Here is a 19,555-nt window from a genome sequence, read left to right on the forward strand (position 1 = left end):
GGCAGATCGTCGTTGACATATACCATCGGACGAATGCGGGCACACCCTTCGTGCGAGTTGTCTCAAATGAACTCCCCTGCCTTTCATGACTTTCAAGCTACAATCGGGACGTGTATACCCATGTTTATGCAGTTCCTGGCCAACACCCGAGCCTAGGTCGTACTTCTTGCTCGTCGGCTGCCTGGGCCACTGCGTGCGCCAATTGCCTTGGGGTTACAGTTTTCCCCTCATGAACACGTCGGATTACAGACGAAACCCTAACTTGAGGTTGTCTCCTTACGACTGTCCCAGCAAGTATTCTAGTCTTTCCGTGCTTCTTTTTGCCTTGTCGTACTGTCGCCTCGAGTCTTCATACCGCACCATATACCAGACGACCAGGCGCCCAAACTTAGCCATAGTATGATGTTCCCCTGGTAGGACCAGAGGGTAGCACGAAGGCTCTTAGAATGTCGTTATATTATTCCAATGCCTCGTCCTTGTTCATATCAGCCACGGAGGGCTCGAACGGCACACTTGGTTCGGGATCTCGCAGTCGTAGCGCTGCTCCACGTTCTACCTCACAGCATGTGCCACGAGTGCTGGAAACAATGGTGTTGGCGTCACTTGAATAAGCTTGGAAATGCCGTCGCAGCTGCCCGTCGTATCGCCAGATGCAAGAGCACACTCCTCGCCGTTGACAATCACTCTCGTCTTCGCATCGACCTGGCGCCGCATCGGAACGGCACTTGTTCTCAGTCTCCGCCCCGGTGCATTTCATCTCTCCACTTCTCTGCATCCTCAACGGCTTCCCACCTTCTGCGGATGCATTGCTCCTTGTCGCAAGACGGCCACATGGCAAAGTAGACCGTGCGTAACGACTTCGCAGTATTGTCTCTATATCAAGGCGGTTGTACATGTGTGTAGACCTCCAACTCCCCTCCACCTTCGCCCGCAACAGAAAAGGATGTAAAAAAAAAAGTGTAGTGGTATACGTCTCTAGGCTCGACAAAAGAAAAAGAAAACACCAAAACGCCTTCCTATGCATTCGTCCTGTCACCCTTCACCCTACCACGTCCCCTTCAGCGGCAGATCCCTACTGCTCCACCCCACCCCCACCCCGAACGTGCCCTCGGGGATGACCCAATTCTGTGCCTGCACATCCCAATAACTGACATCCTTCCTCGTGACCTCAAACTCCACTTTAACCCTATTGCCGCCCTTCCCGCCATGCGTACTCCCCTTGACCCCCTTCACCACCCCCCCCTTCTCCACATCCACAAACACTTTTTCAAAGCCGCGGAGTACGCGGACAGGGAAGTCGACCTTCTCGCCCGTCTCGGGGTGTTTAGAGTCGGCGGGGAAGGAAAGGTACAGCTGAACGACTGCGGACCCGGGTAGCAGGCCGATGTTGGTCAGCACGCAGGAGACGGTGAAGAGCACACTGTAGAGATCCGGATTACCGCCGGGGCCGCCGCCGGCCGGAGATAAGGGAGACTGGAGTTGATTTGCCAGAATCTTTGGTTGCGATTTTTGAACGGACGAGGTCGAGGAGATGTACGGGTAGATGTACTTCTCGATCTTGTGGAAGCCGGGTGGTAAGAGTGCGGAGCTGGGATCCGGGATAGTGGTCGGGTATGTAGGCGGTACGATGGTCGGGTCTGGACGTGGGGCCGGGTAGGGCGATCTCCCCCCGTGGCTGGAGATGAGGAGCGAGGAGAGGTGGAACGTGGTATAGGATAGGCCATGCCCGAATTCGTAGCGGGGCGCGATGTCGTACTTGTCGAAGTGGCGGTAGTCAATATATAGCCCCTCAGAGAAATTCTGTTGGGGCGTGAGGCCTTCGACGGGGTTGGGCAGGTATTTGATCCTGCTGCCTGGACCGTAGTCTTCTTCTTTTTTGGCGATAGTGTAGGGGAGACGGCCGGAGGGGTTCACATCGCCGAAGAGGACGTCTACGAGGGCGTTGCCGGATTCTTGGCCGGGGAGGTTGGCGAGGACGACGGCTTTGACCGAGGGGAGGGAGATGAACTTCTCCATGATGACAGGGCCGATGGCGTGGATGACTACGATGACGTCTCCTTTGCCCTTCCCACAGTCTTTGGCGACGTCCTGGATGAGTTTGTCGCCGCCCTTCTGGAGATTAAGGTCATTGCGGTCACCATGAACATCTATTGTGCGTCAGTGAGGAATCCGTTTCTGTTGGAGCTGTGCTTAGGTGCTCTGAGCTTACCTGACCACTTCAAGTATCCCTCTCCTCCGTGAGCGTTGGCAAACACAATGCAGAGATCTTGATCTTCAACGATCTCCTTCTCCTTCGGCAGCGTGTTCTCTGGCCAGTCCGTCACGTACACAGACTCGTTATTGAACGCCTTGCGCAACGCCGAGAGAGGATCGACAAGGTAAGGATAATCGACAGCACCACTGCCCCAGCCAGAAGCCAACGTGCCATCGTTACAGCTTTGATCGGGGCAACTGTTGATACCGTCGCGGCTGAGACGCGCATCCTCGCCAAAGATCCCAACCCGGTATTTGTCGGTCTTCTTCTCATGCTCTTGCCACCCATCGCGACTCAGGGGTAGCAAGTGGCCTTCGTTCTTGAGAAGCACCGTGCCCTCTGCGGCAACTTTTCGGACGAGGTTTCCATGGAAGTCTTCGCCTTCGCCTTGAGCATTAACGAACTTGTTAACGACCCCCTTGGTGTCATCCGAAGGACTTCCTTCGTAAATCTTGCCAATCTCATCGTTCGTCCAAGAAGAGAAGTTGGGACCGTCCTCAGGCCACTTGTCCTGGCCAACCTGGTACCACGCAGCGACTATGCGGGTCACCATGTCATCCACACGATCGATGGGTACGCTTCCGTTCAGAACGGCCTTTGTGAGCTGAGCACCCCACAAGCTGTCACCGTCAGCCCACTTGAGGCCATCGCCAGGCATGGACATGTCTAAGCCAGCAAGGGCGGCTGCGACACCCGATCGCTGAGCAAGCCAGTCGCTCTGGACGAAGCCTTGGAAGCCAAGTTCGTCTTTGAGAATGCCGTTCATGAGCTTGCTGTTCTGGCAAGCGTAGCTGTTGTTAACCTGTTTCGAATCAGCATAGCACTTCACGTCATACGGGGTGATAGCAACCTGATTATACGAGCACATGACGGAACCCACACCAGCCTTGACAGACTCAGCGAAGGGCCACGCGTAGATCTCGTGCAACGCCCGATCGTCGATGTTACTCGAGATGGCATTTGGAAGACCCCATTCCCACGCCTGCCGGAAGTGCTCCTGCTCGTTGAGGATAAAGTGTTTCGCCGTAGCTATGACGCCCGCGTCCTGAATGCCCTTGATCGTCTGCGCGGCTGCGACGCCCTGCAGGACTGGATCTGAGCCGAATCCTTCCCAATTGCGCCCACCTGCCGGCATTCGTCCCAGAGGTCCCATCGCAGGTCCGAGTAGCACGTTGACACCCTTTAATCGCGCCTCCTCTCCGTGTGCCTTGCCCCTCAAGTACATCAACTCCTTGTTCCACGTCGCGCCCACTGTGATGCCTGCGGGGAAGGCCGTGATGTTGTCGGCGAACCGTATCCCGAGCGGGCCGTCCTGGAGGCACAGCGAGGGGAACTTCAGCCGCTGTACAGGCCCCGTGTTGCCCACGCACATGCCCATGCTCCACCCCACGCCCGTCGTGATGTTGACCTTCTCCACAAGCGTCATCTGGCGCACCATGTCGGCTGCCTTGCTGTAGCTTTGTTGCCAAGCTGCATCCGCGCCTCCTTTGGGCGTGGGGTACCACGGTGGGCTCATGCCATCCTTGACCAGCGTCCTCCTGTACGCCCACAGACCCCCCGCGGTAAACAGCAGAACAACCGACGTCACGAAGATCAGCAGCCAGCAGCACCACTGCCGAATCCCACAGCTCCTGCCGGGCTTCGGTCTGAGCGCAAACCCGTCGGCTTCTTTCTTGAACGAGGGCTTGCGCGTGCGCAGGTCGCCAGTGCTCTTCTTGCGCTTGAGGGTGCCCGCATCGTAGTTGAGCGGGTCGTACTCTTCGAGGTCTTCGAAGGACGAGGCGTCGGAAGCGAAGGACAGGCGCGAGGGGGATTCGTCGTCGACGGGGGCGTCGAGTTTGGCGTACTTGCCGCGGCGGAGCTCGTGGAACTCCAGGGGCGCCATGCTCGCGGGCTGGGGGGAACGGCTGTGGACAGCGGAGGGAGCTCGCGCGGCGAGTGAGCTTGGGTATCGAAACGGCGGCACCGCGAGCCTTAAATAGCGTGCCAACGGTGCGGCATGAGGTTGTTTGATGTCACGGATCGAAGTACCAAAGCAAGACGGGCGCCCCAGAAACGACGGGAAGGAAGTAATACAAAACGACGCAGCGCGCGGAATGATGTCGTACCGCAGGTCGTGGTCAGCGTTGCCTCTCATGCGAGTTAACGCGCTGCGGGACCCTGAATCCCTGATCCCGGCCCGCTTCGCTTCGAGTCCCCACCAATCACTGCGCTCCGCCCTGCATGCACAACCATGTCGCAACATTCACCGCGAGTTGTTTGCGACGCGAGCCACCTTAGTATTGCATCAGCCCAGCCCTCCGGAGAAGATCAAAAGGCTTGAAGCCGCTTAAGGAGTACTGTCTTTTGCTCGCTCAATTTTACGTCCAATCCCCGGAAAAGCAACGACGTTACGCCGACACCTCCGTCTTCCCAGCTCTCAGCAAAGTCCCATCCGAAGCATCCTGCTGCAATCTCACCTTGACCCGCTTCGCCTGCGTCTTCTTCTGTTCCAGATCATCCTCCGCATCAAACAGTGCTCGGGTGTCGTGGTCCAGACCGTGGAACAACGCCGCCAACGCACTGCTCTTCCACAGCTTCGTCTGCGACCTGCGCGTCAACACCATCCCTGCTATCAAGAATAGAACCGTCGCCAGAACGACGGCAACGGGAAGAATCGAAAAGCCCCACCTCACATGTACGTACGACTCCATCGATGTCGACTTCCCGCTCACGGGCACCGCGCCCATGAAGCCGCGGAAGGCAGTCGTCATTGACACTGCAAGATCGCTCATCAGCATGTTCAGACCGTCCGCGTACTCGTAGTAGTTCCAGTAGAATGCAGTGATGATATCCGTGTCGAAGAACGTTTCACCCGAGGATATGCCCACGGTAAGGTTTACTACCACAGCGCGATCTGCATCCGTGACGCTGCGGGTGAAGTCTGTCGCTGTCCTGGTAGCTGATCCATTGGTGAAGATTGCCCCGAACCAGCCACGGATGCTCAGAAGCGCACCCATGCCCAGGAGATAGAGCTCGTCCGCGCCTTTGATGTACACGTCGTACTCTGACTCTGAGTCAGGCGAGCTCATATCGACAACGCTATGGTTGTTGGTTGTCTGCGTGACCTTCTCCTGAAGTGTGCCGTTCACGATTGAAGACGAGAGCGTCTGCACGCAAGCTTGCAGACTGCATTGCTTGGCCCAGACGTTTACCGCGTCTGGTACGCTGTGGAGCTCCGTGCCCATGAAAATGATTCGAATCAATGTCGAGTGCGGCATATCGCCGTATGCAGACGGGATGAAGGAGGTCATGCTGAACACGTCTGAGCTGGTGTTTAGGCGGGCTCCTTGAGGCACTTGCCACCCGCACGTGGAGACGTTTGGGTTGGGGCCAAACTCGGAGGGACAGTACCGCGTGGCAAGCGCGCTGATGTCGATGCATTCGTGACAGACTGCTAGTGTTTCGAAGGGTTCCCAAGCACAGTTTCCGCTTTGGCACGTGAAGGGAAGCGAGGCAGCAGGCCTATTGTTTTCCGCGAACAGGCCATTGTACACTGCCGCTTTCAGTGGGAGTATAGGAACGTAGCCCGCTAAGAGCGTGTCAGCCAATGCTCAATGCCAATGAGGAACTCTGTTGAGTTACTGACTTGAGCTTGTGTTGCCCTTCAAGGCGCCATTGTAGTTCAGAGCTCGAGGAATGACCGCTCCTAAATCGCTTTCTACATTTCGGGTCTTGTAAGTGGCAATCTGTTGAGCGAATGGACCAAGGGCGAGGGAAAGGATGCCAATCAGTGCCCCGAGCGAGCTGAGGAACCTGCGAATCTATGTCAATAGTGCACCAATCTATCTCCCATGTTACATACCCGCCTCTCCTTTCCATGAGCAGCTTCAGAGCACCCCAAGAGCCCCGGCTAGCTTCGTCGAAGACCTCGACGTCGGATAACGGTGTCTCTGCCTGCTTGAAGCGAATCCATTTCGATTGAGAAATTCCACTCGATAAGGTGATGGACATGGTCGCGTTTGCGATGGTAGCTAGCAATGCAATGAGAGCATTCAGCGTGATCTGGTGGGGCCATTCAGGCAACGCGCGTCCATTGTATCGAGCAATGACCCCGATAATCGCGGAAACAGCTGCCACCCCGACCAGCAGGGTCACTATCTCCGGCGTCCAGGTGTCTGCGTGAGTCAAGTTGACTTTGCGCTTGGACTTGAGGCCGGAATCCTCTGACGTGACGACTGTCGTATTGGTAGACGAACTCCAATGCGGTGCATGTTTGCTCCCGTGACCAGTCGCGGCAGCATCGGATGCTCTATCGAATTGCATGTCCTGGAAGCCGTCCTGGAAGGGATTATGCTGGCGAGGGGTCGAGGTAGATGTGATTTCATCGCTGATGGGCTCTACTGCAATGCTATGCTGCAGATTCAGTGGCTGATAGGCCATCGAGACGGTTTCGAGGCAAAATTGTGAGAATCTAGCGAGACCGCGATCGTTCAAGTATTCTCATCGAGAGTCTGTGACTATGCATCACAGCATTATGGTTTGCAGTCCCTTCTTATCGTAGAGATGAAATTCTCGGTCGGTCGATCACACCGCTAAAAATTATCCTCATCACTGGGGAGTGACGTGCTGTGCCACCCAATACATATCATTTATTTTCAACATACAATAGGTGCATGTTCTCTCTTGTATACAGCGCAAATGATCGTTCGTTTGGAGCACAGTCAGCGGCTATTCTTAGAACATTAGAACCTTGAAAGTCGCGCACTGGATACCGGTAGATAAGAGCTGATCTCTCCAGACTACAACAATGAGATCGGCGACGCAAGAAGAATACATATAGAACGCTTGGCTTGATAGTGGATGTGTGGGAAGTGGTATGTGGAGCAAATGGGGAAGGCCTGCGACCGCACCTGTCATATATTCTTGAGGCTCAGATGGGGAAGCTTAGCTGTTTTAAGCTTAGCTTTGCGGCACCGTGAATGCTCCGCCACATTGGCAGCACTTCAACACTCCAACATTGATCGACATCGCATACACCTCTGGTATACTTCGAAGATTCTTTTCTTAGAATATCTGTAGGGTTCATGTGAGTTTCTAGACAGCTAGACCTTGTGAGGGGTGGGATAAGTCTGCGCACCTGCAAGCCCATGCTCAATCACTGCACCTGCTGGACCCCATGGACTTGGGTCGTATCGCTGTGGAAGAAAGGACTTCGAAGAGCTCATCAAATTATTTGTTTCACCGACGACTGACCACGCGGAGTGGCAGAAATTGATGAACGGCCCACTGGTGCCGACCCAAGTCACAGTATTCAAGGCTTGAAGCTGCCAGGGCGACTTTGCTACGCCAGCTTGAAGTTGCGATGAGGTCCACAAGACCATCTGGAATACTGGGATATCTCGCAAGAGACTGAAGATGCCGGACTCTCTAACAGTTTTAGACGAAGGACCATCGTTAGAGGATTTTCTAGCCTTGCTCTTATCTGGAGTCCCTGTGGGTCAACCAGATTTGTATACCATCAATTACGGAGCCGCAGGAATGTTTCGCTCACCACCTTCCCCAGAGTGCCATCCAACGCCCCGAAAACTAATCAGCAAATCCAAGCTCCAAGCCAATCTAGCCACGCGATCACGCCTCGAATACCTCTGCCGGACAGCCCCTTGCTCTTCAAACTCGCCGTCGTATCGTACAGTGTTGGAACAACGCCTCCACCGAGCATCAGTGAAAACATTGTGTCGAACCAGCAGAACAACAGCCCAAATAACGATCCAGCCTTCCAGCAGGCCGGTCATGAAAGTTAGTGGGGCGCTTGCAACTTTCCTATCTATATGATGTGCATTGCACTCACGGCTACCGTGAGAATGCTCTTGTAAAATTGCTATGGTAGGATAGAGAAGGCAAATTCAGTGCAAGAAAGAGGATAGCTGGGTGTGTGAGTGTGAGAAATACGGCGTGAAGGAAGGTGGACGCCATGATAAGGGCGTCTTCAGTGCCAAAAGCGTTGGGATAAACTGATGAAAGTTGGAGATGTGCCTTGGGGTCGAACATATATGAACGGAGGCTGACATCTACACAAGAAACAGCCCCTGAAAGTCCAGAATTTAGCCCGCCATACCTCGAAACTATCTGCGCTTGTAGTCATCATACAGGCTTTCGAATCCTGATCATGCAGAACGCCATCACACCTGAATACATTCAAATAGGTAACATCAACCCGAAAAGGTCCAGCGCTGATACCAAGAGGTTGTGAGTGCTATGTACCCCCTGGCGATGTCGTCTCAGGCCACGCTTCAGCACTCCCCGCGGCCTCCCACAGCCGCCAGGACGTCCTTTTCTCCCCCTAACGCGCAATCGTTCACGCAACATACCTGATCTAATCTTCAAGCCGCCCAACCCCCTCGCCGTCCACCTTACCGCCTCCTTCAGCAGCCCCCTCGGCCGCCAAATCACGGAGTGGATGGACTCCATTCCTAACGCCGGACTCCTCTACTTTCGCGGCGTGCTAGGATCTGAGGATCTCGTGGTGACCGCCGCAGAAGGTCTGCGCGACGTCCTGTTTGCCCACGCCTACAACTGTGAGAAGACGCGCGGGTTTAGGCGGTATGCAAAGCGAATTCTGGCGGTAGGACTCGTGGTGCAGGAGGGCGAGGCGCATCAGGTAAGGAGGAGGGCGGTGGGGCCTGCATTTCAGGCGAGGAACGTGGATGGGCTTCAATCATTGCTGTGTGCGAGGTCGCAGCGCTTGGGAAGTGTATTGCAAAGTCACGTGAGGGGTGGCGAGGTGGTCGCCGATATATGCGACTGGGCGACTGGGTTTACGCCGGATATTGCGTGCGTTGTTGGCTTTGGAGAAGCTTTTGGTTTGATTGAGAGTGGGACGTTCATCCGTTCTTGGAAGCATGTACGATTATTTTTGCTGATTTGAATGAGAAGATGGGACACTACGCGTGGCATAATTCTGCGCCTGACTGGTTGAGTAGGATGTTTCCGCATAAGCTTGATAAAGAGATGGATGAAGCGGGTTGTGTTATTCGAGACCTCACACTCAGTGCCGTTGAGAGACGCATGAGTCTAATAGTGAAGGGTGAAGAAGCGCCTCAGGACTTTCTCACTGAGGGTGTTCGTCCGGAGAAGTGTGATGCTCAGGAGCGTGCGGATGACCTGGTCATCCTCATGGCAGCGGCGTAGGTCTCCTTCCAGTAGATACATTATATCTTCCTCCGATAATTACTGACACGGATCCGTATCCAGCCACGAATGCGCCGCAGCACACATAGCAATGACCATTAACCTCCTCAGCTAACATCCGTCTCTCCAAACCACCTTGCGAGAAGAGCTGGCAGCGTTCAGCCTCCGCGCGGGTCAAGATCGCTCATTACCCAAGGCAAAGTACGAGAGGATGACAATGCTAAATGCAATACTATGAGACGATGCGGCTCGAGCCACCATTGCCGCTCACGTTACGCAAAACGGTCCGCGACACAACAGTTGGATCACACGCCGTCAAAGCTGGTACCTACGTCGTAATATCGCCCTACGCCATGGGACGATCACAGGCGATATGGGGTCGGTCACCATCCAAATTCGATCCTTATCGATGGATCGTTCCCCCTGGTCAAGCTGCAAAGCACCATCGCCAGCAGCCTCATCTCCCACTTCGATAGCCGGAAAGCTTGTAGTAGTGGAAGCCGATGAGATCCGCTCACGCCACGGCACACTCAACGAGCACGGTGGAAGCTTGGGACGTCATCAGTGCGGGATGCCGAAGTTCCCCAAGGGACCGAAGGGATGCACCGAGGAGAGGCTCGCCAAGGCTGAGATGCGGAGGGTAGTTGATGCGCTGGTGGCGGGGTTCAAGTGGACGTCTGCGCAAAAGCACGAGCCGAAGCAGATTGGCATCGTCGTGGTGAGTCACATTCAAGACTCCCCGGTCTTCTGCATGCAACGTTGACAGTTATAACTTTCTCTAGGTGAAACCTGCAGGTGGCATCGCGGTGAAAATGCGACCCATCACGCCTGTGCCACGCTCAGGCTAAAGACTGTCTAGTGGGCAGAAGCGATATCCAACCAATCAATGCACTTGCAAGTCTGATCTCGAAGTCAAATCATCATCCATAAAGCCTTTAGAACGTGAACATTGCATCTCAATTCGTGGCGCAGGCGTTTCTAACATGACCCAAACGCCTTTCTGCGGCTGATATATACAGATAGATTACCCAGCTCCGCGATTCGCTTTTTGTGGGTCGAAACCCCCGCTCTATGCGCCGACCTGCTTTAGGATGCCCTCGAGGTTGATGCTCTTGGGACGCTCGATGGGCAGACCCAGAGCCCTGTCCCAAATGAGTTGTGCGAGCGGGCCGAGACCGCGGCTGACACCGAAGGTTGCTGTGTAGTACAGCGTCTCGTGGAAGCCGTAGTGGTGGAAGAGCACACCCGAGGACGAATCGACGTTGGGGTACGGGTTCTTGGTCTGTTTCGCCGGTAAGTATATCGTCAACAGTAGTGTATGCTAATCGTACCTTGCCGTGCTCGGTGAGGACGCCAGGTGCGACCTCAGAATTCTTCTTGACGAGCTGGTAGACGGGGTTCTTCGCAATGTCGGGGCGCGCGTTGGCAAAGTCCATGAGAGCTTCGAACCGGGGGTCAGGCTTCCGCAGAACCGCGTGGCCGTATCCTGGAATCACACGTCCTGACTTGAGGACACTCCAGAGGAAGTCTGTCACATCGCCCTCGGTGAAGCTGGTTCCGACCGTCTTCTGCATATCCAGAATGAAGCGAAGCACTTCCTGAGCGGCCAGACCGTGAAGTGGTCCAGCAAGACCCTGGAGACCAGCGCTGTACGACAGGAAAGGATCGCTGAGCGCACTGCCGACCAAATGCGTGGCGTGAGCGGAGACGTTACCTCCCTCGTGGTCGCCGTGAAGAGCGAGATACAGACGGAGGAGATCCTGGAAACCCTCATTCTCCTTTCCGGCCTTGCCGAGCATAGCAGCAAAGTTGTACGCCCAATCCTGGTTGAGGTCGACCTCGGCAGGCAGTGCACCTCCGCCGCGGTAGGCGTTCTGGTAGATCTTCGCAGCGATCGTGGGCAGCTTCGCAAGCAGACTAATGCAGTCATCGAACGTCGGCTCCCAGTAGTCGGCCTTGTTGATACCCTTCTCATATGCTTTCGCAAATTTAGACTCGTAGTTCAAGGCTGAGACCGCGCAAGCGAACTGCGTCATTGGGTGCAGATCCTTGGGAAAGTCGTCAAGCATCTTCTCCACAAATTTGGGAATGCCTGCCTTTTCGGCAAGCTCTCGTGAGAGCACCCGGGTCTGGGACACGGTGGGGACCTCACCGGTAAGCAAAAGCCAGAACATTGCTTCCGGAAGCATCTCGGTGCCGGAAGTGCCCTTTGGGAGCTCCTTCTGGCAGTCCTTGATGGTCTTGCCATGGAACCGGATACCCTCATTTGCGTCAAGCACTGAGCCCTCCCAAACCATGGCTTTCAGCCCTCTTTCGAAATGTCAGAGCAAGTCAAAAACGCATGAAGGCACACGCACCTCATTCCACCCAAGGTGTTCTCCACCTTGACAACGCCGAGCTCCTTGTCGGCATGTGCCTTGACCTTCTTGAGGAGTTCCCGCTTGGCAGGTAGAACCTTCTTGAAAGTTTCCTTGAGATCCGGCTCCGAGGACGAAGAGTAGCTGCATGATTGCACTGTGGGCAGGATCAATTAGCGTGGTGTGGAGAGGATGTCTGCGGGGTCAATTGCTCACCTGAAGCAAAAGGACGAGCCGCCGAAGGCTGCGCAGAATTCAATCAGCTTCTCTCCGGTCAATTGGGGATTCCGGAGCTCACCTTGACGGCTCGCAGAGCTCGCGAAGCTGTACGTGCGCTCAACGCCATAGCTGTAGCTTTGATGAGGGGTGAGCAGGGGTGTGCTGTTGCGGGGAAATGCAGGCAGACTTCGCGCTTCAGCTCTCGACAAACAGCGAAACCGGTCAACGAGGAGGTGGGCAGAGGAAGCTATAAAGAGCTGCCGCAGAGGATTCGCGGCAACGCTCGGCGTTAACCTTTCACAAGGCACCCCAAGTCCCGCTGATGCGGCGGACGGTGAGCTGCCCCTCGGTAAAGCACGCATGGGGTTAGCGCTGCTGGCTATCCTCGGCCCGTTCGCGTGACGTTATCCCACCCAAAACAACCTGGGGCTCCGCGTCGCCGAGCAAGTGACGCACTGCCTGCTGGACATATTCTTCTCCGCGTGCGACGCAACCTGTGAATCATTTTTCGTAGGGTGGCCCTGGCCAATTGCGTGCCTCTTGCCGCTTTTTCCGCGTTTTCCGCTCTTCATCGCTTTTGACCGCGAGATTCGCTCTCGGTAGCTCTCCGAGCTTACCAAACTCGCCGCTGCTCGAGAACACCAGAAGAATAAGAGACTTGTTTCTCTACCATAAACAGTGTATTTTCTCCGCAATGTTACGAACAGTTGCACGATCCGCAGCGCGCCAGAGCCGGTCTCTGAAACCAGCACACCGAACACCAAAGCTCCTGCGACCCCTCTCCACCACGATGTGCCGTATGTCGAGCTCGCCGCTCGCGCCGGTAGATCCACCCGTCTCTTCAGCCCTCCCAGGCGACTCGTTCCAGCTGCTCCCGGAGGCGGCGAAGGCTGGCCAGGCGGAAGATGCGCTCTTCGAAGAGCAGGTGCAGCAGGTCAAGGACTGGTGGGCATCACCGCGATACAAGGGTATCAAGAGGCCATACTCGGCCGAGGACGTCGTTAGCAAGAGGGGCACATTGCAACAGACATACCCCAGCTCGTTGATGGCGCGGAAGCTCTTCAATCTGTTCGAGGAACGAGCTGCGACGGGCGAGCCTGTCCACACAAGTGCGTTAGGTCTGTCCCCTCTAGTAAATGCAACGGCTGATTCGGAACTCTCAACCTATAGTGGGCGCTATTGATCCCATACAAATGACCCAACAAGCGCCGAACCAGGAAGTCCTATACATTTCCGGCTGGGCATGCTCCTCTGTATTGACTACTACGCACGAGGTGTCTGCTGATTTCGGCGATTACCCATACAACACCGTTCCGAACCAGGTGCAGCGACTCTTCAAGGCACAACAGCTCCATGATCGCAAAAACTGGGACAACAGGAGGAAGATGACACCTGAGGAGAGAGCCAAGACACCATATCTCGACTACATGCGCCCCATCATTGCAGACGGAGACACTGGCCATGGCGGACTGTCAGCGGTCATAAAACTCGCGAAGCTCTTTGCAGAGAACGGAGCCGCTGCTGTTCACTTCGAGGATCAGCTTCACGGCGGCAAGAAGTGCGGTCATTTGGCCGGAAAGGTGCTTGTACCAGTTGGCGACCACATCAACCGCCTTGTAGCTGCACGTTTCCAATGGGACATGATGGGCTGCGAGAATCTCGTCATCGCGCGAACAGACTCCGAGAGCGGCAAGCTAATCTCGAGCGCGGTGGACGTACGAGACCACGAATTCATCAAAGGCGTGACAGAAGATACGGAGCCCCTATCAGAGACTTTGCAGAACATGGAAGCTGCTGGTGCTCCCGGAAGCGAGATCGATGCGTATGAGGCGGCCTGGGTCAAGAAGCACAAGCTCGTCACCTTCGACGAAGCCGTACAACAGCACCTCGCGAAGGAAGGGTCCCCCGCGGATGCCTACCTTGAAGAAGTCAGGGCCAACCCTGACCTATCGCTCCTCAAGCGTCGCCAAGTCGCAGCCAAGTACACCAAATCACCCGTATTCTTCAACTGGGACATTCCCCGCACGCGCGAAGGCCATTACCACTACAAGGCCGGCATGGCCGCAGCCACCAAGCGCGCGAAGGAATTCGCGCCCTACGCCGATCTTCTGTGGGTCGAGACCGGAAGCCCCAACGTCGAGGACGCTGGGAAGTTTGCCGGCGAGATTAGAGAGAAGTATCCCGGCAAGAAATTTGTGTACAACCTCTCCCCCAGCTTCAATTGGCTCGGCCAGGGTTTCTCAGAAGAATCGCTGAAGAGTTTCGTGTGGGATCTCGCAAAGCATGGGTACGTCAGACCATATCAAGCATTCTCACCACGGCATGCTAATTGTTTCGCAGGTTCGTTCTCCAGCTCATCTCCCTCGCGGGCCTGCATTCGACCGCAACAATCACCTGCGAGCTCTCCCGCGCTTTCAAAGACCAGGGCATGCTTGCCTACGTCAACCTCGTACAAGCGCGCGAAAAGGAGATCGGCTGCGACGTACTCACGCATCAAAAATGGAGCGGAGCAGGATACATCGATGGCATTCTTGGCTCAATACAGAGCGGTAGCAGTGGAAGCAGGAGTATGGGCGAAGGAAACACAGAATCTGGTAAGTTGTTCCCGAGTGATGAGTAGAGAAGTTTGCTGACAAGCGACTAGGCTTCTAATGTATATATACCATTTACACCATCAGGAATCATTCAAATCACTTCAAATTTGACACCACCAGCCTGGCTGAGGACATTGACATAGCCAGGTATAGTAGCAGCCTCATTGCCTATTCTCCCCACAATGAAGCCAATTAACACGGTCTGCGGAATGAGCACCTAGGCCGACGCCACCCCCCCAAGTCCGCAAGGCGTCCTGGTGATCACAATTGTTTTTAGGGGTAAGGAATATACACCGGTGCGGGGTGCAATGCGTGTAGCAGCCTGCAAGGTCCGTGCGCATTGCGGCACAGTTGTGACTGCTATGACAACATAACGTGCTTGTTGTCCCTTCTCAGTCTTCTCTCTTCTTCGGGCTTTTAGTTCATTCCTCCCTGCCATCTGCGGTCTCTGCCTTGTCATACTTGATTTTTCGCGTCTACTTTATTACATTCAGACACCCAGTCCATTTCTTTTGATCACTGCTTTCACGCACAGGATCGAGATCCTGGCATCGACACTTTAGTTGCCGACGACTGGTCAAATCGCAGGCAGTCTACGAACGTTCGCTTTCATGACGTTGACTGCACACAGACCAAGACAGAACAACTAGGTCACAATGAGTTCGGGCCCGCTCACTAATTTCCCTCAAACGGGAAAGTTTGATCTGGTCAGAATGGGCGCGTACGCGATGTCCTTTTTAGCCCGCGTAGCTAACTACAATGTTGAACCATACACGCTGTTATTAGGGGTCTCAATGGGACGAAAGCTCCCTCTTGGTCGCCAAGGAGAGGAGCGTGTAAGCGCTGCTGTCGCCAACTTGAAGGCGTATCGTAGCATCGGCGACAAACTTACGTTTGGTTACGGTCCCACAAGTATTGTTCAAACCTTCGCGCATGTCGACGGTCTCGCCCTCCTAGCAATATCGGCTGCACTAACGGAAGTGTACAACGAAAGCGTAGCTGCAACGGTACTCAAGGAAATCCTCTTCATCCTGGATTTGCAGCGCGAAGCTACGCCTTTGCTACAAAGTTGGCTCAAGATAGTTAGGGCTTGCGCTGGAGCGTTGGCAACGACAGGTTTTGGTGTCCTAGCCGAAGACTTAATGAAGAAGCATCCTACGGAGACATCCCTGCCCAGTGCTACAGCTGCCGAATTCCACGACAGCTGGAGGAGCCGCTCAAAGTCTCGAGATATCGCAAAGGCACTGGTCACTCTCGGCGAGATATCTCGCAAAGAGATGGAGTCCGTGACTATTGTTGGCGGTGGAGACATAGGGTTCCTTGCTGCCGTCGCCGAGTGGCTCTTTGACATGAATATTGCTATTTACGAAAGCGATGGCACGCCCCCGATCTATCCTAAGGCCATGTCCGGGGCACCGATTCAAGTGCGCTTTGTTTACCGGGATCGAACAGCCACGTCATCGCCTGAAAAGATGGAGCTAGATCTGTTCCAGTACACCAGGAAAGTGATCTATCTGAAAGACGTCTCGGATGTACTTTGGGCAAACAAAGAGAATGCAAATATCGAGAATGTCGCAGCCGGTCGGCTTGAATGGGATCGTTGTTTATCAGATGTGTTCGGCAACACGTACGCGCAACTAAAGAATATGGACAACGTCTTTGGCAAGACGTTAGGTTATGCGGCAAGGATCTTCAAAGCTGTCGCAACAGCCGAACCGGGGATCGATATCGAAACTCGCAGAAATTGGATCTATTATACAGATGCTGGGAGTGGGTTTGGCTTTGTGCAGCATCTCATCAGCCGTTTCCCGGAGCTGCGCATTTTCAAAGCCGCAATGGACGAAGGCGCCGCCGAGGCAGTTCACCAGGAGGCGCGCAAAAAATACGGTTTGTGTATGACACTACTTGCGAGGTCGTGCAAGTGTGCTTGGTGCACTCCTGGAGTTCGTGATAGGCCCAGAACAGGGTGGTGTGCAGTTGTTGTGGTTGAGACCATCTTGAAAGCAGGGCTCATCTTGTCCAATGCTATCGTTGAGCGCGGCCTAACTCCAAAGAGGAGCGGATTTGAGCGATTATACGACAGGCAAACTGACGCCAGAGCGGAACCTAGAGAAACACCCGTAAAGTCAATCGACTGGGTAATCGAACCTGAACGAGGGCACGAGATTCTCTATTCAGTCGACCACAGAGTCCGATCGATGGTAGATAGCGCCCTTGGGCTTTTCAGCAGCCACGAGGATGAGATCGATCACGACAGCGGCTGCGCGTTCGTTGAGAATGGTATATGTGCCTATAGGATGATTCTCGATAATCTTTCGGTTCGCAACGATACTGGAATTACGCTTGCACAGATTCGCATCGTTCCTGGGCAAATCTTGTGGCGTGACACGCCGTACTCACGGATACAAGATATGTATGTGGAACACGCGGACTTTGAATGGATCAACGAAGATGGTAGGATTGCGCCCGAAGAATTAGATTTCGAAAGATCGTCTTTATTGTTGGAGGAATCGACAAAAATGCTCAGTGCTTCCTTCCAGATCACCAACTCTCAAGGCCGAATCCTCCACGTTTTGCCCACTTACACTGCCAACGAGGTACTAGAACATCACGGACTGGTCACATGCGACCATCGCCCCAATACCTTTCGCAGAGATCGAGCGACTCGAGAACGCATCGATTTTCAAATCCAGAACGTCCATGGAAAAGAAGTGACCATGTATCGAGCACCTCCTGGAGCTTCAGCCTTCGCTGCATGGACGGTTGCCAAAATACCTGCTGCCGCCCCAGATGGGTATGACGTTGTGTGCAATACCAAGTGCATGGAATGTGCGCTGCACACGGCTGCAATGCTCTATCATAGAAGCACGCATCCGCTTCTGATAGTAAGTATCGAGTCACCTCATGTTACAATGGAATTAAGACAGTACAGATGTCGTATTGATAAGCCAATTGCCTGGCAATTATAGTGCAGATGCGTACCGACACTTGAACGCCGTGGGGAGGCGCAAAGTGGCCATTTTAGCACTAGGGATGATCAAATGCGAGGGAAAATAAAACTGTGGTGCAATACCTATAGACAAACATATCACATACGATCGCTCAAATTGATCGGGGCTCTTGATCCACTCAACCCGCGGTCTCGTGATTGAATCTATCCTAAGCCTCTCCGCAACCTACGTCCACTTGTTTGAGCGAAAAGTAATCGAGTGGCAGGATCACGCGTGGACTGTACGAGAATAGGTACGAGAAATTAACGGATCTCACGACTTTAATGGGCTTGGAGGTGGCGTCTGTGGCGTTTGACGCGACGAAAGCGAAGGTGAGGTTGGGGTTGGGGAGGACGCTGATGGGGGTGCTGGGTGGGGGCGGGGTGTGGGACGATAACTATGATAGGACATTTGTGCTGGGGAGGAAGCCTGCTTGATGGGTGGGTTGTGACCAAGAATGAGAGCATGGAAAAGCATACGAGGTGCGGGATGTATTTGAGCGCCATTGGTCTTCCTTCCTTCACGTCTGGCTCGGGATACCGATCCAAGAGACTGCTTGAGGTTTACGCTACCATCATGAGAGACCGGATCTACAATGCTAGCCCGGGAGGTTGGAAGAGCGGGGCGCCGATTTTGACATCTATCCGTCTCCATCCGAGCTTCTGTTTTCCGTGCTCACTCTTCTCCCTTGCTGGCTATCGATTCACGACAACGTGTCCGCTGAGACCATTCTAGCGTAATACGACCCTTGCCTACCTCTCCAACCTTTCCAACCAGCCAGGCCCCTTCCTCTTTGCATAGTGCACAAAGGCCATGGAGAAGAATCCACAATGTACCAGTCCAATCACCGCCTCAATCATGTACCCGTAAATCATGTCATGCTCCTCCGGCGTCACGCACGTCACCACCGGACATCCGTTCCTCAGCGCATCGCCCTCAACCTTCGGGTTGAGGAACGTTATCGCGCTACAGAAGCTGCCGGTCATGGCGGCGAGCTCGCAGATGCAGAGAGCCAGGGATGGCAGACGGGGAAAGCGCGGCTGCAGTTCCGGAGACGACTTCGATGGGATCGCGGGTAAGAGTGACGGGAACAAGTGGATGAGCAGCGTGGATTGCGGATTGCTGAGGGTTAGGAGTTCTATCGTATTGAGCAAGAACGAGAACGCGATCTGGCAGCCCGTTAGTTCAAGCACCGCATGTTGGATATGCGACATACTCCACCGTACAGCCTGTTGACCTGCAAGAGAGTCTGGAGATCGGTGTCCAAGATGCGGACGATTATCAGGACAATAACGTTGAGGATGATGGCACAAACACGGAAGAACATCTGGATGATGGCCTCGACCTCGGGGTAGCGCTGCCTGTGGTCTTGGCAGCGGCAATTGTCCACAAGGACAATCTCGGACGCTTTGAGGCCATGCGAGGTGATGGTGGTGTTGAGTTCCCAGCCAGGCGGAGCCCAACGCTTCCTGGGCGAAGTGCAATCGAAGGGAGAAACTACGTCGAAGGGAGTCGCTGTCTCAAACGGATTAACGGGATTGAGGGGAGCGGTGGAACCGAATGGAGTGGTTGATTCAAAGGAACAAGTGGCACGTTTCTCGGCAGCATCTCGCGCTGCGCGGGAGGAAGCCGACATGTTGGAAGCGTTTCTGTGTCCCTGTGGAGAATGTTTCGAGGTAGATTTATTTGAGTGAGTGTGAGTGCGTTTGCAGGTAGAGTACGACGGAAGGCGCTCGTTTGCGCCAAGACCAGGGCGGTGACCTATATTAACTGAGAATTTATTTCGAAGCAGATACAAACAACAAGTACTTTGGCATGCTTTGAGAAGCTGGATGAAGTTGAAACATCAAGAAAACACCTTTCGCAATGAAGTATCCGCACATTCGATCATGTGTACCAAACTCTCTACTTCACCCATATGAGGCGACCATCGCGACAGATAATCGCTAGGGATCCGAAGCTGGTTTATGT

The 19,555-nt window shown here is 54.4% G+C and overlaps 8 protein-coding genes across 8 annotated transcripts; 3 read left to right on the plus strand and 5 right to left on the minus strand.

Annotated features, from left to right (window-relative positions):
• Nucleotides 1-869: 869 nt before the first annotated feature.
• CC84DRAFT_1204596 (uncharacterized protein) lies at nucleotides 870-4,358 on the minus strand. Its single transcript, XM_018181915.1, has 3 exons — nucleotides 3,105-4,358; nucleotides 2,210-3,056; nucleotides 870-2,147 (listed from the first exon to the last, which is right to left on the minus strand). The coding sequence occupies exons 1-3, from the start codon at nucleotides 4,137-4,139 to the stop codon at nucleotides 1,045-1,047; spliced, it is 2,985 nt and encodes a 994-aa protein (XP_018037316.1). The 5' UTR covers nucleotides 4,140-4,358; the 3' UTR covers nucleotides 870-1,044.
• A 170-nt stretch (nucleotides 4,359-4,528) lies between these two features.
• On the minus strand, nucleotides 4,529-7,099 carry CC84DRAFT_1195324 (uncharacterized protein). Its single transcript, XM_018181401.1, has 3 exons — nucleotides 6,099-7,099; nucleotides 5,883-6,049; nucleotides 4,529-5,825 (listed from the first exon to the last, which is right to left on the minus strand). Exons 1-3 carry the CDS (start codon nucleotides 6,674-6,676, stop codon nucleotides 4,645-4,647), a joined length of 1,926 nt encoding a protein of 641 aa, XP_018037317.1. The 5' UTR covers nucleotides 6,677-7,099; the 3' UTR covers nucleotides 4,529-4,644.
• A 239-nt stretch (nucleotides 7,100-7,338) lies between these two features.
• On the minus strand, nucleotides 7,339-7,967 carry CC84DRAFT_1174849 (uncharacterized protein; the record flags this gene model as incomplete). The annotated part of the gene is made up of 2 exons (XM_018180116.1): nucleotides 7,339-7,727; nucleotides 7,880-7,967. The coding sequence occupies 2 exons, from the start codon at nucleotides 7,965-7,967 to the stop codon at nucleotides 7,339-7,341; spliced, it is 477 nt and encodes a 158-aa protein (XP_018037318.1).
• A 435-nt stretch (nucleotides 7,968-8,402) lies between these two features.
• CC84DRAFT_1241859 (cytochrome P450) lies at nucleotides 8,403-9,840 on the plus strand. The gene is given in 3 exon segments (XM_018184069.1): nucleotides 8,403-9,123; nucleotides 9,135-9,420; nucleotides 9,488-9,840. 3 exon segments carry the CDS (start codon nucleotides 8,694-8,696, stop codon nucleotides 9,537-9,539), a joined length of 768 nt encoding a protein of 255 aa, XP_018037319.1. The 5' UTR covers nucleotides 8,403-8,693; the 3' UTR covers nucleotides 9,540-9,840.
• Nucleotides 9,841-10,284: 444 nt separating this feature from the next.
• Nucleotides 10,285-12,191, minus strand: CC84DRAFT_1143166 (citrate synthase-like protein). The gene is made up of 5 exons (XM_018176397.1): nucleotides 12,080-12,191; nucleotides 11,998-12,025; nucleotides 11,782-11,938; nucleotides 10,756-11,734; nucleotides 10,285-10,706 (listed from the first exon to the last, which is right to left on the minus strand). Exons 1-5 carry the CDS (start codon nucleotides 12,125-12,127, stop codon nucleotides 10,494-10,496), a joined length of 1,425 nt encoding a protein of 474 aa, XP_018037320.1. The 5' UTR covers nucleotides 12,128-12,191; the 3' UTR covers nucleotides 10,285-10,493.
• A 236-nt stretch (nucleotides 12,192-12,427) lies between these two features.
• On the plus strand, nucleotides 12,428-14,707 carry CC84DRAFT_1163234 (isocitrate lyase 2). The gene is made up of 4 exons (XM_018178210.1): nucleotides 12,428-13,109; nucleotides 13,171-14,287; nucleotides 14,341-14,594; nucleotides 14,645-14,707. Exons 1-4 carry the CDS (start codon nucleotides 12,791-12,793, stop codon nucleotides 14,650-14,652), a joined length of 1,698 nt encoding a protein of 565 aa, XP_018037321.1. The 5' UTR covers nucleotides 12,428-12,790; the 3' UTR covers nucleotides 14,653-14,707.
• A 681-nt stretch (nucleotides 14,708-15,388) lies between these two features.
• CC84DRAFT_1204600 (uncharacterized protein) lies at nucleotides 15,389-17,586 on the plus strand (the record flags this gene model as incomplete). Its single annotated transcript, XM_018181916.1, has 2 exons — nucleotides 15,389-17,479; nucleotides 17,569-17,586. 2 exons carry the CDS (start codon nucleotides 15,389-15,391, stop codon nucleotides 17,584-17,586), a joined length of 2,109 nt encoding a protein of 702 aa, XP_018037322.1.
• A 750-nt stretch (nucleotides 17,587-18,336) lies between these two features.
• CC84DRAFT_1174853 (uncharacterized protein) lies at nucleotides 18,337-19,220 on the minus strand (the record flags this gene model as incomplete). The annotated part of the gene is made up of 2 exons (XM_018180117.1): nucleotides 18,337-18,753; nucleotides 18,801-19,220. The coding sequence occupies 2 exons, from the start codon at nucleotides 19,218-19,220 to the stop codon at nucleotides 18,337-18,339; spliced, it is 837 nt and encodes a 278-aa protein (XP_018037323.1).
• Between the last annotated feature and the right edge of the window lie 335 nt (nucleotides 19,221-19,555).

Source organism: Paraphaeosphaeria sporulosa (assembly GCF_001642045.1).
Source record: "Paraphaeosphaeria sporulosa strain AP3s5-JAC2a unplaced genomic scaffold CC84scaffold_4, whole genome shotgun sequence".
Lineage (NCBI taxonomy): Eukaryota > Fungi > Ascomycota > Dothideomycetes > Pleosporales > Didymosphaeriaceae > Paraphaeosphaeria > Paraphaeosphaeria sporulosa.